At 44.8% G+C, this 18,372-nt stretch overlaps 1 protein-coding gene across 5 annotated transcripts in view; it reads left to right on the top strand.

Moving 5' to 3' along the window:
- DIP2C (disco interacting protein 2 homolog C) overlaps window positions 1-18,372 on the top strand; it is a 2,321,522-nt gene that overhangs the window by 1,876,114 nt on the left and 427,036 nt on the right. For all 5 annotated transcript variants that reach the window (XM_069647998.1, XM_069647999.1, XM_069647996.1 and 2 more), the window contains 2 exons: window positions 11,759-11,868; window positions 13,245-13,325. In XM_069647998.1, the coding sequence (XP_069504099.1) occupies window positions 11,759-11,868; window positions 13,245-13,325 (191 nt within the window). The remainder of the gene's footprint in view (window positions 1-11,758; window positions 11,869-13,244; window positions 13,326-18,372) is intronic.

Genomic DNA, 18,372 nt, shown 5'->3' with positions numbered 1-18,372 from the left:
GGTGTGATTGCTGTGCTGCACCAGTTCAGTTTTCACACCCATTGTTCTGAGCGAGACGGTGTTAGGCAGTGGTTCCAAAATCATGGCCTTATTTGACCTTGAGTTATTTGGCAATATTTGTTATTTTATTTATTGAACATATGTATGGTGCCTATACAACAAAAAGGGTTTCCAGGCACCACAAGACAAAATGTTGGGAGGGGGAGCAGAGGAGATAACAACAATAGCAGTCCTATTTGGCCTTAAGACATTCGGATCGTGCACGTGCAGTAACAAAAGTGTGTGGGGAGGGGGCGAACAGGAGAAGGGATGGGGAAGAAGTACAGGAAGAGGGGGTCCCAGGGGCTGGGCAAGTGCTAAGGGTGCCAAGTGCCAATGGAAACAGGGGTAGAGGTGAACTAGTGCGAGGACTGGGATGGACCAGCCTCAGTAGGCTAGTCAGGGAAGGGTGCCCAAGGGTAGGTGCTTGATAAGGGGTAAAGGGGAAAACTGGTTGAAGGGGGCCTGGACACAGTAAGACTCATAAGGGACACAGGCAACCAATCGCAAACGGCAGGTGGAGCTTAACAAGGGAGGGGGGAAAGGGAAGGAGGAGGAAAAACTGAAGGTCTTGAGAAGCTTCTGGAAAAACGTAATGGGATCCGGTTCAAGTCTGAGTTGGAGAGGGGCAAAGAGGACATTCCAGAGGGAGGCTTCCTGCCAAAGAAAAAGATCTACCACCCACTCTCTGCTTGGAGAAATGTCTGATCTGCAGAGAGTTGTATCTAGAGGACCGAAGGACTCTAGTAGGGAGGTATTTAGGGAGATAAAGTTGGATGTAGTGAGGACCCAGGTGCCAGAAGCCTTGTGGATGATGCAGAGGGTCTTGAATTGACCCTTGCCACCACTGGTAGCTAATGGAGAGCTGTTAGGGTTGGAGAGATGCGGCCCCTGGGCTTGAGGCCAAAGATAAGTCTTGCAGTCCTATTCTGGATTAGTTGAAGAGAGCAGAGGGAGAAAGAGGCTGTTGCAGTAATCCAGCCTAAAGAGAGCCCGGCTCTGGAGAAATTGAGTTTCTGGGGTAAGGTGAGGAAAGGGAGCATACTTCTGAGGAGGTGATGCTGCCTTTTTGGGCAGGTCAGCGATATGAGGAGAGAAGGAGAGAGAGGAGTCGAAGATGACACCCAGTTTTTTTTTACCTCACACGAAGGTGAGGGAGGGGGCTCAAGGAGGGGCAGCCAGAGAGTAGGAGGAAAGGATGGGTCTGGAGTCCCGATGAGAAGGATCTCAGTCTTACTGACATGAAGGCAGAGATGGTAAGCAGTCACAGTCAGAAAGGAGAGAGGAAGAAGAGGAGGTAATAGAGGGAAGCTTAAAGGAGAGCTGTATCATATCAACGTAACACTGCAAATGAGGATAGAAGGTGGAGATCAAGTGGACCAGAGGGGCAAGGAAAATATTGAAAAGCCATGGCGAGAGGATCGAGCCCTGAGGGACTCTGCAAATAGAATGTGGTAGAGGAGAGCAAAGGGTCCAGTTGCACTTGGGAGGGCTCATTTGAAAGGAAAAAGGGTCGTTCAATCCAGTGCCAGGTACGTGATGCCCAGGTTATCACAAAGCCGATTTAAAAGGGTGGAATGATTGACCGTATCAAAGGCAGAAGACTGATCGAGGAGGATGAGAACGGAAGAGTTAGAGCCAGGTTTGAGAGCAAGTCTTTGTGGTTGTTCAGGAGAGCAGTTTCCGTGCCTCTGGCTGCTCTGAAGCCAGACTGGTGATTGTATATACAGCCAACAGATTCAGTATGTTGGATTAATTGGGAGATTACCAACTTCTCCAAGAGTTTGCCCAAGAAGGGGGTAGTGGAGATAGGGTGGTAGTTAGCCGGGCAGGAACAGTCCACAGGTGGCTTTTTTAGGAGGGATGAGCTCCCTTCTAGCTTTTCGAGCAAAAGAAATGCAGTGAATCTGAATCAGTCTTTTGGTCTTGAGAGCTTTTGAATGAGGTAATTTCATATGGAACCCAGCTACTAGGTGAAGTCCTCGAGGTTAATGGCCGACAACCTGGTTTGGATTTGGTGATGTTGAAGAGCAGGAATTTGGCCTTGGTGGGGTTCAGTTTGTGATAGGCGCTTAAAATCCTGCTGTGGATCAGGGTGAGGCTAGCCCAGAGTTGGCAGATGTATTTAGTGCATGATGTTTCCAGATAAAGTTGTGTGTTGTCTATGTGTTGGTGTATATGGATGTTATGGCTTTTGAGGATGGTTGCCCGTTTAGTTGTTGAAGATACTGGGTAAGTGGATGGATCCCTGTGTGAAGGAAAGAGGTGGACATGTGGTGGTATCCATCTGGACAAACAGATGGTGGTTTTCCAGATAGCAAATCACAAAGCCAGTAACTTTCAAAAGGGGAGAATAATGGCACATCTTTAAGGAAGATATGTATTCATGCGCATTTGCCAGATAACACTATACATAGCAATAGTTTTGCTCTAGTGGGTGTTTGTAAGGTGACACCAGTGACTAAACTAGTCTTATCAAGATGGGATAGGAACCATTCTCAGCCGGGGGTCGGAGGCCTGGCAGAGAGATCCATAACCAGTCCTAGGCCTGAGGCGGATGATTGCAGTTGATAGGGCCCCAATTCCAGCCTCTCGTGCCAGCATGTTTCTGTGCAATACACTCATAACTCCAACCATACCTCCAATATAATATACTTGCCAGTGTGTCTTTATTTCCTTTAGAAACACTGCTCCCAAGCAAGATAGCAAGAAAAACCATCAGATTAAAAATCCAGAACACTACATACATGAGCAGAGAACTGAGTTACCGTCAGATAGCAACAGCAATCGGCCACCGCGAGAGAAATACACTGGGAAGAAGGAAAGCTATTGATACAGGTACGCACTACACACTGATTTGATCTGCAGAAAGGAAGGAGCAATCTGCGTGGAGGATCCCACTCTATACACAGCCGATAGGAGGAGCTTGTGAATGACACTGTCAAACCCACAAGCCCTCTAGACCACCAAGCACAAGGGGAGAAATGCCCCTCCTGCCCCAGTGCACTTTCCTTGGGAAGACCCGGAACAAGGCCCAGAACACAAACATTTGCGTTCCCGGGTCACCATCTCCATCACATGGCAGACCCACTCTGAAAAAGTGGGCCGGACTTAGTCCACTACTAATGGACATTTACTATAAATACACAGGGTGGGGAAGACAGGGCCAGATTGGCCAGGGAGGAGATACAATCCTGGTAGAGAGAGGAGGATATAAGCAGGAAGTGTGGGTTATTCGAATAAGGTCAGTGGTGGAAGACGACCAAGAGGCCAGTGCGGTGAAGTGTGGATGTGATTTCTGGAGCAAGTAAGGTATTGGCTGGGGATTGAAAGTGGTACTGCTATGAGAGGATGTGTGTGTTTGTCGCGAGAGTGGTTAGAAAGATTAGTGTAAGGGATGACTGAAGCGAATGGTACTGAGTGAAAGGAGGGTGTGTGAGTAGTGTGGAGGAGGGAATAGTAGTGGGTAGGAGAGTGTAGTAGAATGGAAGGTGGAGGAGAGAGTAGTCGAGTGGCAGGGGGAGGAGGGAGTATTGGAGCCGAGGAGGGAGTGGTAGTGAGGAGGAGGAGTACTAGAGCAGAGGAGGGAGTAGCAGTGTCGAGCACGGAGCAATGGAATAGTGGAAGGAGAGATGACATCAAAGGGTGGAGGTAAGAGCTGGAAGGAGTGAAAAATATCAGAGGGATAGATTGGTGGGAGGAGTGAGGTGAAGTGAATATGAGGAACGAGTTAGGAAAGGGAGGGAGAGGCGAGAGTGCTAGTCACAGGAGTGAATCCAGCAGAGTATTTGTACGGCACCATTCCCAAATCATGGTAGATCCCTAACCAGTGGATAGTATTCAAAGTGGGGGGGTCAATCATTTGTATCTACTTACCTGAGGTCAGGAATGCCTGGGTTAGTCCGGAGGTGCCACACAAACTGTGGACCCACAAAAGCATTAATAAAAGCCCTTGAACCACCTCTCAGACTGGGAGTGATTCTTGTGCCACCTGTGATGCACATCTGAGCCAAAATCTACCAATGGCACATTTACTTGCACCTGTTGTACCATACACAGGGTGCACTTCTCATGAATTCTTTATTTTCAAAAACATCCTTCCCAAAATAACTGAATATGGGTATTCTTGCCCCATTGTTGAACAACACCTATGTAGATATGTAGTTTTGGAGTAATATTCTGCCAGTATCTAGCCTGACATTTTATGGAAAACAAAAAGCAATGACCTGGGCGCATGGCTTGGACGCCGGAGAAGATGGCCGCCTGAAAGGGTCGCTCCGCCTCATATAAATATGCATTAAGTGTTTTATTTTTGCACATTACGCACCTGTCGTCTTGCTGGTCCGTGTAGAAGTGCGCCGGTTTTGGAGTTCTACATCATTCCTGTAAGCCGAGTCGCGTTCATACCGGGAGCTCCGTCATCTGCTCTGAAGTGTTCCGCCCCTCATGAGGAGAGGGGCAGCGTCGTGCTGTGTGTGACCCCCCGGCTTTTGTCCTACACATCAGGGACAACAGCAATATCAGAACGCCACCTGTGGCGTAACTAGATAACTGCAATAATAGGAAAAAAAAAGAAGTTTGAAAAGAATACGCATTAAAGGGAAAAAGGAAAGCAACGAGGACAGACGAGAAAGAGGAAAAACAGAGGGGAAAAAATGCACTCAACAACTTCTGAGGTTCTTTCTCCAGGCGCCTTCAGACCACTACAGCTTACCATAATCAATGATGTGAGAGCCTCAAAATGTTATAATATGCTCACCTCAACATTCAAAGTTTGCTCTAATTGTCTGAATGGGGAATATGACTTAGGGTGCACGTTTGATGATCATATTTGTTCCCGTTTGTTCTCTAAAATCAAAAATATATCTGTCTCAGCAAATATAACACAACATAATTTTTTCTTTATTCATAGAGCATTTATTACTCCTGCTAAGCTAGCGAGGGATGATGCTAGATGTTGGTCATGCGGTCTGACTCCTGACTTCACTCATAAGCCTGTCACATATCATTATTACAGTTGCAATACAATCTGATCAAATAACACATTATACCCATCTTCCCCCTTCCTTCTTCCCAATTGTTTCATGTATGTCTTCTGTCTATCTACCAGTATGACTCCCCACTTTTTCTTCTTTTTTTGTAATTCCCCCAATTCATTCCTTGCAGACTTGTTATAACAATTAGTTCTTATTATATATAGCTTCTATAAACTGTGTTCCATTATCTATGTTCGTTAACTCAATTGCTTTATGAATTTTTATGGTGTAATTCAATTATGTACAAGTTAATTGTATCAACCTCTGTTAAACAAAAGTTATATGCTCTACCTGAAGTATGTTTGTAACAAACACTTGTATTATCTTTATTATCTCAAACAATAAAATGTATTAAAATAAGAAAAGGCAATGACCTTAAAATTGCATGATCAAATTGTCTGTTAAAAAAAAGCCTATCTTGGCTAACTCGATTTGCTGTTGAGGGAAGAGCACTTACCTTAACAGAATCTATGTCCGTTGGAGTCCTTTTTGACACCAGATTAGCCCTCCGGTTGCATGTCACAAAAAAAACTCAAGTGGCACAATATGAATTATCCTTGCTCCACTAGTTTAATGCCATTTTTCTGGAGAAATCTTTTTTGATTTGTCCTTCAGTCATTCGTGTTGTCCTATTTTAAAGGTGGCAATGCCATATAAGATGGTGTACTCAACATGGTTTCAGCCCTCTAAAGACTGCTTTTCATTAAACAGCAAGTTAGTCACTGGGGCTAGAAAATGTGATTGTTTCACCAATTCCTAATTCCTTGCATTGGCTTCTTTTTGAAGCCCGAATTTTGTTTTAAGATGTGCAGTATGAATTATAAAGCAGTTCATCTCAGCCATCTTGCCCATCCTCGTTCAAAACTTGTCTTTTAGTGCTCAGCAAAAACTCTTGTAATAAATAGAATCATGTTCTTGAGTTTTCTAGGGTCACGAAAGCACAAACCCAGAAACAAGTATTTTCCTTATGGCACTGAACTTCTAGAATAGTCTCTCTATTTCATTGTTTAGTTAGCTCCTTGCGTGTTTCATTTTGGGTTTATTCCTTTTATCGTGTTGTATGTTGACAAGGGAAAAGCAGAGGAAAACACTGTGGCCCATTATTAACCATAAGTTGTGTCAGTGGATTAGAACTGTATTTTTACTGTTTCAGTACAAATGTTTTAAAATACTCATCAGAAAATTACCTTTGAATAAGGTACATGCTGAATAAATGTTTAAAATAACTGAGTAAATAAGACTGTCATATTGAATTGATCCTTTGCATGTGCTGCTTCAGTCTAACTAGGACAGATATTTGCTAAATGTAAGTCAACAAAATTGACTAAAGTACTTCAGTGGATTGCATTCTCCTGCAGATTCCTCATCTGATATATTCCTTCCAGCGTCGGCTGCTCTGAAACATTTTCGAATGGGGGTGCAGTGCGACTCGATCGTCGTCGACTCTTAACTCGGCCGCACCACTCCTCGACTCCGAACGTGATGTTGGCAGTACATATATTGCATAACTGTACCCTCTGTACCTTTTCTCTGCATGCTCAGCATGCTTTTTCTGAACAGTTCTCTTCAGTGAGAAAGATGTTTGCTCCTTCACTCATAGGTCGGGCCCTAGAGCTTCGGGATGCAAACGTTGCCAAGACTGTAGCTCAAAGATTTCCATCACGGACCCGCGTGGTATCTGCATTGTGGTGCCTTGAAAGGAGCATGACTAAGTGGGGTTCCTGCCAGCAGATGAACCAGAGGTTGATCAGGGAACATTCGACAAAGCATGTTCGACCGAAGGCCCCCTGCCTGAGAAGGAGGACAGAGACTGCAAGAAAGCGAAGAAGCTCTCTCACTCTTGAAGCGAGTCACGCCATTTGTCTTCCTTGTGCTCCCATAAGAAGAAGATACACTATCAGCGCAGGAACGACTCTGGGTAAGTCCTGCTCAGATACAGGGGCCCAGAGGGAAATTTGGAAGGCATTTAAGGAGCTCCATCTCTTCCAAAAGGCCACAGCGGCTATGGCTACGGCCTCAATGCCGCAGGCAGGTCAGGTACAGTTGCGCCTGGAGGTTCCTACACCAAGGTGACTGTGTCCGGTCCTAAACCTTCGAGCTCAACGACTGCAAAACCGATACTGGTGCCAGTGGTCCTCGTGGCACTGCGAAGCCTTGTTGGAATTCTCCCATAGGCGCCGGCTATCTAGCATTCCTTTATCCCTGAGTCTCAATCTGAGTTTCTCAGCTCCATAAGGTCAATTTACAATGATGAGGGGGATCCGGTCCCTTTTGGTATGGAGCCGATGAGCGGGGGAGTTGCAGGAGCCATTTTTCTTCTCACGGACCAAGCCGATTTAACACCTCCCCCGACCTTGACATGCAGCAGACATCCATTAAAGGACACCTCACTGCCTAATACAGAAGAACTGTAGAAAAGGTGGTCCTAGCCTTGGGTCTGGGCACGCCGGCCAAGGCCCTTGTGACATACGACCTCACGGATATTCTGGTCAAACAACTGCAAATACAACCCCATTAGTACACTATGGCAGAAACCGTGTTCCACACCGGCTGTGGATTTCGAGCTTAAGAAAAAGTGCAAAACAGCTAGGAGGGAATCTACCCTTCCTTTTCGGCTCACCCAGTGCCAGAAGGTTTGGTGGTTCAAGTCGCCACAGTGAGCACTAGACGGCCACATCCACCTCTGACCTACCCACAGACAGGGAGTCCCAGAAAACGGATGCCCCAGCCAAGAAAGTCTGTGTGTCAGGGAGCATGGCCATGAAGGCAAACAATGCCTCCTGCGCCTTCTCTAGATACTCCTACAGGCTTTGAAGAATAATAGCTGAAGCTGCAGATCACCTCTCTGTTGGAGGCAAGGGATGTTTTTTAAAAATGTGATTAAATATGGCAAGGAGGTGACTTGTCAAGCCCTGAAGGCGGGCCTGGACACTGCAGATTGCATAGGCCGTGCCATGCGGACATCCACAGTGCTGCATGGGTCAGCTTACCTCAACAGTTCAGGGTTCTCACCTGACGTCCAAGCAAAGCTTTTGGACATGGCGTTTGGCTCTGAAGACAGTCGATGGGTCTAGCTGTGCAACAGCTGGCCAAGCAATCCTTCGGCTTCTCCTAGAGAGGCAGAGGTTACAGGCAACATGTTCCATTGGGAAGTAAGGCACAGCTCCTGCAAGCCAGGCAAGGGCAGCAGCGTTTCTCTTGTCCCAGATGGGGCAGAGGGGCCTCTAAGGGCCAGCAGACTGCGGCAGCCGGGGTGGCGGCATCTGCTAAGCAGCTTTGAGTTCTCCCCACATGTTTCCCTCGTTGGTGGGAGAATCTCTGAGCAATTGGAAAGGTGGAAGGAGATAACCTCTGATGCCTGGGCCTTGCAACTCGTCAGATGGGGATACTGGGCCTCATTACAAGTTAGGCAGTCTTGGGAAAATGCGGCGGTATTGCCATATACTGCCACATTACCGCACGCCCCAACTATAACTTTGGCTGAAAGTTGGAGGATTCACCCAGCTATGAGCTGGAGGTAAACCCGTCAGCTTTCCGCCTAATTACAGTGGAATTACTGCTGCGGAATTACCGCCGCAGTAATTCTGCCAAAAATCCTGCATGGAGTTCCATGGCCTCCAATTAATGGGGTCTAACACCACTTACCGCCAGTTGTAATCTAGCGGAAATATCACCAGACCAAGTGGCGGTAATGGTAATACAGTTTGGTGGTATATCAGCAGCTTTACCTCTGAGATAACACCAAACCTACAATAAGACCCATTGTTGGCCCTTTCTAAAAAAAAAAGACCTGCAGACAGACCCCTCCACAACAACCGGAACACGAGGTCCAGGAGGAACGGAGGGCCCAGTTATTAAAGGGTGCAGTGAATGACGTGCCCCTAAGCAGAGAGAATCGGGCCGGTACACTCCATACTTTCTGGTACCCATGAAAGGACAACGACTCAGTCCCATCCTGGACCACAGGTCCTTGAACAAGTTTCTGAGGGACAGACAAGTTCAGGATGATGTTTAAAGAAATTTGCCAGGCTCTACATCTCCAGGACAGGGTGGTGTTGCTGGATCTTCAGGATGCTTAGTTCCATGTGCCGATCCATCCAAAGCATAGGCAGTTCCTGAGATTCGTTATTGAGGACACTCACTATCAGTTCAAGGTGCTCCCCTTTGGCTTAACCTCAGTGCCCAGGGTTTTCACCAAGCTGATAGCAGTGGTAGTGGTGCACCTCAGAAGATCGGGTATTCATGTATTCCTGTACCTGGATGACTGGTTGGTCCGAGGAAGGTCTCCGGAGCAGGTATCAACTCAGCACAAGAAAACCTGTTCTCTGCTGGAGTAGCGAGCGATCTGGCTGGCCCTGATGGCCTTTGCATATTCCCTCGGGGGGGGGAAGCATGTCCTCAATCTGACGGACAACACAGTGGCCATGCTCTACCTCAACAAACAAGGGCGTTTGAGGTCCCTGCCTTTATGCAGGGAGGCATTACAACTGTGGTTCTGGCTACTGGAGGACCAGATCTCCACTTCAGTGGTCCATCTGGCAGGAGCAGAGAATGGGCAATTGGATGCTCTGAGCAGTCTCACACAAGAGGGAAGTGTGCCAGGAAGTTCTGGAAGAGATATTTGCTCTGTGCGGTGCCCCTGCAGTAGATCTGTTTGCCACGAGGGCCAATGCGAAGTGCAGTCAATTCTGCTCAAGGGAATTACCGGTGAGCGGTGCACTATTAGATGTATTTCTGGTGGAGTGGGTCTTTGACCTTCACTATGCGTTTTCACTGATACCTGCCGTCCCATGGTTTCTAAGCAGGTTTAGGAGGTTTCGAACCACCATGATCTTTATCACCCCAGGTTTGGGAACAAGAACATGGTAATCGGAGCTCTTGGAATTGACATCTGCCCACCTCTTTGGTTTCAGCGGCCGGATCTCCTATCCCAGTCGCTCAACCTACATGCATGGCTTTTGATAGGATGAGGTATGATGGCTGGGACCTCGCCAGAAGAGATACTTGAGGTGTTACTGGCTGCAGGCAGACCTTCTACTACATCAATGTATGTGTGCAGGTGGAGAAAGTTTGAAATGTGGTTTAAGGAGCACAGGAATTTCTTCTTTCCCCAGCTTCATAGGGCCTTCAGATAGGCACAGTCAAGGGCTACCTGGTGGATTTGTCTGTGTTTAAAAGGTCTCCGGATCAGGGATCCTTTTTTATGATTCCGTTAAAGACTCAATTTCTGAAGGGGCTTGTAAATAGGTTACCGCCTACACAACATTTCTGGTCGTGGATTGGAACGTCAGTTTGGTGCTGACCTTTATGATAGCGGCTCTGTTCAAGGCAATGCATCCTTGCTCTGTTAGGTTACTCACCCTTATGACAGCTTTCCTAGTGGTGATCACCTCGGCAAGGTGTTTGAGCGAGCTTCAGACTCTTTGTTGCAGGTCGCCTTTCCTATGCTTTTTCATAGACGAGGCTTCTCTTAAAATCCAACCTAAATTTCTGCCAAAGGTGGTTTCGGAGTTCAACATATTTGAGCATTGACCTACTAGTGTTCTATCCCCCACCTCACCCTTCTAAGGATGAGGAAAGATTGCACAGGCTGGACCTGAAGATGGTACTTCTATGTGGTCAGGACAGCAGAGTTTAGGCATGAAGACCAACTGTTTGTGGCCTTCTAGCTATCTAAGAAAGGTCTGGCAGTGTCCACCAGATTATTTCCCACTGGATACTTCTCTGCATTGTAGAGTGCTAACATAAAGTGGGGAAACTAATCACCACCAGGCATCAGAGCGCATTCCACCAGGGCCGTGGCGACATCCTTTGCATTGGAAAAGGGTGTGCCAATGAGAGAGAGAGAAGTCGAGCAGCGACATGGTCATTGCTCCACACGTTCCCGAAGCATTATTGCTTGGATGTGGCACGTGGTTCTGACACACAATTCAGAAGAGCGGTGTTGCAGAGTTTTCTTGTCTGGTGACATTTCATCCTGCCTCCGCAATCAGTATTGCTTTGGGAGTCTTATCAGATGAAGAATCTGCAGGGGAATGCAATCCATTGAAGGGGCAATTGCTTACTGGTAATGCTCTTTCTATGGATTCGTCTCCTGCAGATTCCTCATCACCCTCCCATCCTGCCCCGCTATGAAAGTGGTCTGCTACTCTTTCTGTTTGCTCTTTAATAGTGCAGTGACTACTTGAGGATGTGACGATAGGATGTTAAGCACGTTTCAGCATTTTATTAGTTGTCTACTGTCAGCCTGTTGCTTTCAGTACAGTGGCTGTTCCTCACAAAAAAGGATTTTATGCGCTTCTCAGCTTTTATTAAGTCGAATCCTTATGAGCTCTGGAGGGGGCCGGGAAGCTGAGGTATAGGATGCATTGACTCAATATGTGTTCTGCCCACGTATGTCCAGAGTCGAGGAGTGGCAGGGTCGATGCTGACTTGTACTGCACCCCCTGTCGAAAAGGTTTCAGAGCAGATGACACTGGTAGGAAATCTATCAGATGAGGAATCTGCAGGAAAAGAATCCATAGAAAGAACCATTAACAGTAAGTGATTTCTCCTTCTTATTCTTTGTGGATGTCAAGTTTCTATGCTTTGCATTTGAAAAGATTAAAGTCAAAGAAAAGTGTATCGTTTTTTGATGTTCAACCTATGAATGTTCCAGCACAATTTCACTGTGTGTCCCTTAGAAATTGGCCCTGCCTCTGTGATGGTGGGTAACCTGGTTTCGGGGAAAAGGATTGCACAGGCCAGCGGACGTGACCTTGGGCAGATAGAGGACAACGATCAGGCTAGAAAGGTAACCCTTCATGTTTTACATGGGGACATTAATCATATTGTTATAACTTCATTGTGTAGATAAAAAGCAGGAGTTTCACTTTTTATATTTTTATGAAGCACTGTGTAGTTGGCATAGATGAAGGGGGACAAACATTGGTAATATGTCCTAAAAAGCATAAAGAAGATTTAACTGCCTTTGAAAAACATTCCTCATAAGCAGTATTAGAATTCTATTTGAAGGGATAAGGTCCCCTAATTCACCAGATTTACATTATCCTCTTAATAACTTATTAACAAACACTGGGAAGCTTTGTCTCTTATGCATAATGACAGTATTCCAATTCATTGACACTGTGCGCCTTGCTGTAGATTAAATAAATGCATTAACATAGAGATATATATGCTGTATGTAATACGAAAGTTCATACTGGGTAGCACGTGTTAGTGTCCTACTGCATGGTGTCATCTCTGAGGTTTACAATCCAGGAGTAATTTTTCCCGCTAACCATTTTGATTTGTATACTATGACATAGTTACCGTTATCAGTGAATATATATATATGACACTGCAGCCATTGTCCCTGTCAATCCTCTAGGCTCCTACTGTAACATGCAACCACATGTATCTTCTTGGATTGTCCTTCATGCAGTGCAACGCGCCATGGTTCTCTGGCAACACAGAACATCCGTTTTTATCTCACAACCCAGTGTCAGCTATTTTATCTCTGAAATCATGTTAATCTGAATAGAACTTTCAGTATTTACAGAGGGAATGTCTGTTTTGCCTCCTTTACCACAGTGAGGGGTTGGGTAAGCTCCCCAAACCTGTATTTTAAAGGAGCATGAAAAAAATTATACAGGGGCAGACATGTTACTGAAAGTCAAATTGGTTGTTTACTTATCACAGGTACAGTTATACCACTGAGCTCAAAGCTGTAACTTGACTTTGTCAATATATGACTTTGACTTAAAAATACCTTGAAATGCCTGCATTTAGATATAATCGCTGAAGCCAAACAAAGTGTGTTTCTGCATCTTGTTTATCGTGGCCCTCACATCTGGGTCCCCATGTATGGCAGAAGAAATCAACTTAAATCTGAATATGAGCCTAAGTTGTTTGATTAAGCACTTTTTGTTATCAAGTGATCTGTAACATGGGTGTGAACATGAGTATTAACAAAAATGAGAATGAGGATATTATAATTTTGCCTGAGTGCAAAGCCCAGTCGGCGGTATTAGGCATTTTATTTCAGGGCAAACAGAATAGTTATCATTGACCATAGATCCAGGAAAATATTGAAGCCTGAAGGAATTTTTTCCAGCCAGCCGAAAATTGAACCACGCGCTGTATTTGTAAACATTTCATGTTTTTAAGACTTTTGTGTTTTTTTTTCAGTTTCTCTTCCTGTCAGAAGTCTTACAGTGGAGAGCCCAGACCACGCCTGACCATGTTCTCTATACATTGCTTAACTCGAGGGTAAGACATCTAGAAAAGGATGCTGTCGGATGTATGTGGTTGGGGTGCATATATACACAGAATTAGCCAAAAAAGCACTCTGCCTAATGCTAGTAGCTGGTGCTCCTCAATCTAACTATAACACATATAACCCAGGGGTTGAGAATGTGTGTTAAACCCTCAATGGAAAATATGTCAATGAACCCATGCACTCAAGACGTTTCTGTGTTTGAATCAAAGTGACTTTAAATAATAAGTGCATCACACCAAGAGGTCAAAACAAAATACATTCACCACATCCGGGTGGGAAAAGCAGCGCGTTCCGCTCGTATAACAAGCTTCTTCAGGCTATTACGATCCAGGTTTGTGAAATTCTATGTGAACTTTAAAAATGCTGGTTTGAATGGTAAACTCCACCCCCTGCATCCCGTGTTGAAAAAGATCACGCGACCTCCAAGGCATAGTGGCAATTCAGTATAATATGTCCACCATCTTAAACAGGTAATGTATTAGGTAAAATTAAGATACACAAATAGGCCAACATTCACTAAATAGTGCACGATACACAGGAAAGCGGGGGTGTCATTCTCCATTCTCCCCAGGAAATCGAATATCGTATGAATATCAGAGGTAAAAAAGCACGATTGCCTTGATGTTATAATTGTGGCGCTGTGTCCAGCATGAATGTTGGCACAGCGCCACATGACGATGTGTCAATGTGCAAAGAGACACAGAGCAGCAGCTACCTTTCATTAAAGGCATTCCTGTGGTCTGCATACCGACTGCACTTCCCAGTCTGTTTTTTTTAAAATACTTTATTTATAATTTTCATAAATGTATTACAATCAATCATTGAAATCAAAGAAGAAATTAGTACAATTAAAAAAATACCCAAACTCAGATTCTTTAAAATATTACGAAACAATAAAAAACAACAAGACAAATCAAGACAAAGATAAGACAGAAAACACACACCCACATTCCCACAAAAAACACTCACACCTTGACAAATAATCATTCACTTCCATAAAATTCATGAAAAGGTCCCCAAAGTTCCTCATAAATTATTCCTTGTTGCTGTTTACATAATAAGCACTTATCATATCTTGAAAGAATCTTCCTATCACATAGCCAATCCTCTATAACGGGTTTCTTCCTCGTTTTCCACACCTTTAACACCTGTTTAACAGCTACAATCCTTTATTAATCCAATTCCTAACCATATAAGCAATATTATGCCTGCATCTTGGAGATAGCAGAAGCACCGATAATGTCTATTTGTAATAATCAATAGTGCCACAAGAGGGCCAAGTAGTTTAGTATAAAAATGACGTCTAATGTTAAAGCCATACAACAGCATATAAATATACACCATAATAAAAGAGCCAGTGCGCTTCGGTATACAGAACAGGGCATAATGGTGGCATAACACAAAATGAAAAACGTATTATACAAATTGTGAATAGACCAATCTATAAGCTATTTCATGTACGTACAATGCTAATGCATATTAGGTGTTCATTCATATATGCCGTACAGGTTTGTTGCAATGGAATGCATTTCGGTAGCATATAAAAGATAAAACGGCAAGTGTCCATCTAACACAAAATAGTGCACATTTGTTCTCTGCAAATGCAATGCATCGGTGCATATTAAGATAGTCCTAAAAGCTAAACGCTCAGATGAAATGGCAAATGTCCATCTACCACGAAGTTGAGCAAATGTATGCTATGCCAATCCAATGCATCAGTGCATCTCAGAAAAATGCTAAAAGCTATACACTCATAAAGTGCCAATGCAAATTCTATATATACACATGCATACACACACGTATACACACACATATATATTCAGTGAAAAAACCTTGCTTAAGAGAGTGTTAAGGTGATCCGATTTAATGGAACAAAATCCCTGAAATTCTGCAATCGCATTTCAAACAAGTCCACCTTAACTATGCACCCCCAGTTGCTCACCAAGACCGATATATATAAAGGTTTTAAGGAACAGTGAGGCACCCCCATGTGTTTATCAAATATTTTAAAAACGACTGGGTGGATTAATGATGCGTTGTGCCCAAATTGTTTATTTGGTCCAAATTTGCCAGTGATTTTCGCACTATGGCTGTTCAAAAATGGCACTTTTTCTCTACGGGGAAAACAAATGCGAGTAGGCTGAAAACAGAGTGTTTGTTTCCTCAATAACTTTTTCCTTTTCTAATGAATTGTTCCCAAAATGTCCAGTTTATTGGGGTTCTTAACAAACGTTTTGTTGGGAAAATTTCATCCAAATCCATCCAGCAAGTCAAAAGATATTAGCCTTGCTCAGCCTCTCTGCTGTAAAAGCACCAAGGCCAATGTAAAGGTTTTAAGGAGCATGGGGCACCCCCTTCTCTGTTGAATATTTTAAAAACTACTGGATGGATATACCACAAACCAGTCAATAAATGTAAGTCGGTGATTTGTGCCCAAGTTTATTCCTATTTTGGGCCAAATCTGCCCAGCGGTTTTCATGCTACAGCTGTTCAAAATCTGCACTTTTTCTCTATGGGAAAATGAATGGGGTGAAAATTTTGTTTTCTTAATAACATTTTCATTTTATAAAGCTTTTATCTCCAAAATTTCGGTTGGGGGGTTGAGGAGGTCTTCTTGACAAACCTTTTGTTTTGAACATTTCATCCAAATCCATCCAGCAACTCAAGAGTTATTAGCAATAGAATTTGGGGGGAAAATGGCTGCTTTTTCATTCCTAAAAAGCCTCTATGCTGCAAAGCACCATGTGAGATATAGCTATATTTTTGGGAGGCACCCCCTTCTCCGTCAAATATTTTAACAACTACTGCACAGAATAACCTCAGACCCCGACCGGAAAGAGTCAACGCTTCGTGCCCAGGTTGTTTCATACGTGGCCAATTCAGTCCAGCGGTTTTTGCTGTGCGCTGCGCAGAAATGTGGACCTTTTCTATATGGGTAAATGAATGCGATTCGGCCGAAAACAGTGTTTATTTGCTTACTTAATAACTTTTTCATTTTTGAACACATTTTTCCCAAATATTCCAATCTTGGCAGCCATGACAGATATCAGGCAAATCCGTCTAGCAAGTCAAAAGTTATTAGCAATTCCATTTTCTGGTTTCCTATGTAACTTGATACCATAACTACTCCTGCCATAAAGTTTTACATTCATCGAAGGCACGCATCTGTCGTACAACCTTTTGATCATATTCTGTGACAGTGTCTTTCACAACACGTTTGCAGCTTTTTAGATTGCTAAATGTTTTACATTTGTATCATCTTTTTGATTTATTTCTGCATTTATCTTGGGATTCTTATAAATGTGACCCTGCTAACTTATAAAGCACTCACTTGTCATATGTGGTACTGCACCGTAAATGGAATATATTTATTGGACTTGAGGTACAATGTAGATGCCCATGGAACCTGAGGAAAGAAACGGAGAGTATAGACAGAAACCGAAGGGCTTGGGTTATGTTGTCCTTTTTATCCAGAGCGGTGTACATGACTTCTCTAAACAGTTTGGCATTAGTGAGATCGGTTCTATGTAATATGCATTTGAGCAGTACATGAAAGTTCATATGTTATTTGGGCTGATGCTCCAGTGCTTACTTTGGAGGAGCACCCACCAGTGATTGCCTGTGTTCTACAATGGTTTGCAATGTTGTTGAGGCAGTTTATGTCCCCAGGTGCAGCGTACGAACACTGTTTCTGCAGCATGGGCTCTGGCATGGATTTACATGCTCATGAATATTCCCCATCGTCAGGCCGGGAATCCTCTGTAAAAAAGAAAGCTGTCTTGCTTTACTCTCCCATTAACCACTATCTGGAGACTTGGTCATACTGCACCCAACCAATGACAACTGTTTCCGTAAGCCTCACCCCCGGTGGTCATCTTCAGATGGCCGAAGGAAGAAAGGGCTCCAGGTGCGATCTCCGCACCGCCCTCCAGGTCCAGACAACTTTTGGAGTTTTCTCCCTCGGGGAAGAGGTTGAGATCCGCCGCGGATGTTCCTCCACAGGATGTCCACAGAAAGGCTAAGCGCCACGCTGCAGATCTGCAACAGGCTGCTGCTGCCGCAGGTCGCAGTTCAGAGCACATGCGCTCTCCTTTCCTTCCCTGTCCACGGTAAGCCTGCCGGTGGGTGGTCTATCTTCGGAGAGACTGTCCCTCTTGTCCAAGCATGGTCTTTCGTTGAAGGATAGACCAAGGAGACATTCTCACAAGAAAGGCACTCTGAGGCCCTCGTCAACACCTAGGTCCATGGCTTCATCAGCAGCGACACTGTCAGTGCCTCACACGCAGAGGCCCCCAACGGCAAGACTCCCATCTACCACGGCCACAATGACCAGGACTCCGACAACAGCTTCCCCGTTGTAACGCTCACCTGGTATACACAGGAACGCCACCCAATCTGGCTGGACTGCTTCCGACCTGGACCCACTCCCTCAGGTTCTTGTTCTGCCGAGGACCTAGTCTGGAACACAGGAGTTTTGGTTTTAGCTTATAGTCTCTCTTTCCCAGAGCCCACCTCCCTTGTGGACCCAACAACCCCTTAGTGCCTTTCTCACCTTGGTTTTTGATATGGTGCGCTCTCCGTCCTGCTGTTCTGTGCAGGGGTGCGTCGTGGATGGGCGTGTCACAACTGAGTTGCTTCACTGGTGCGGGCCCTGTAGACCTGCTGCGACTCAGTTCTTCAGGTAAGTCTGGTGTTTTGACAGCTTGTCCTTAATTGTAATTGCCCCTGTTAATGTCTTTCCTTCTCTCTTAGGTGCGGAAGGAGTTCTGAGGATGCAGAGCGGTGAGTAGATGTTCGAATCGCTGTCGAGTAATTATGCGTGTTAATCAGCCTTGCCTTTTCTCTTGCAGGTTATCGGAAGGCCAGAATGGGCATGAACCATCCGCAAGTTCAACGCAGGGAAGCGTGAGCCTTCCGAATGTTGTATAAATGTGAAGAATAAACGCTTACTAATACTGCTTTTCTATTTTCCCCAGGTTGCGGCTTTCAGGAGAGAGAGCGAGCGTTCGCAGAGATACTGGATGTTTGGGACACTGG

Source organism: Ambystoma mexicanum, chromosome 2q (assembly GCF_040938575.1).
Source record: "Ambystoma mexicanum isolate Mex_15411 chromosome 2q, UKY_AmexF1_1, whole genome shotgun sequence".
NCBI classification, from domain to species: Eukaryota; Metazoa; Chordata; class Amphibia; order Caudata; family Ambystomatidae; genus Ambystoma; species Ambystoma mexicanum.
Note: the sequence above shows the minus strand (reverse complement) of the source record. Positions and strands in the feature narration are given on the sequence as shown.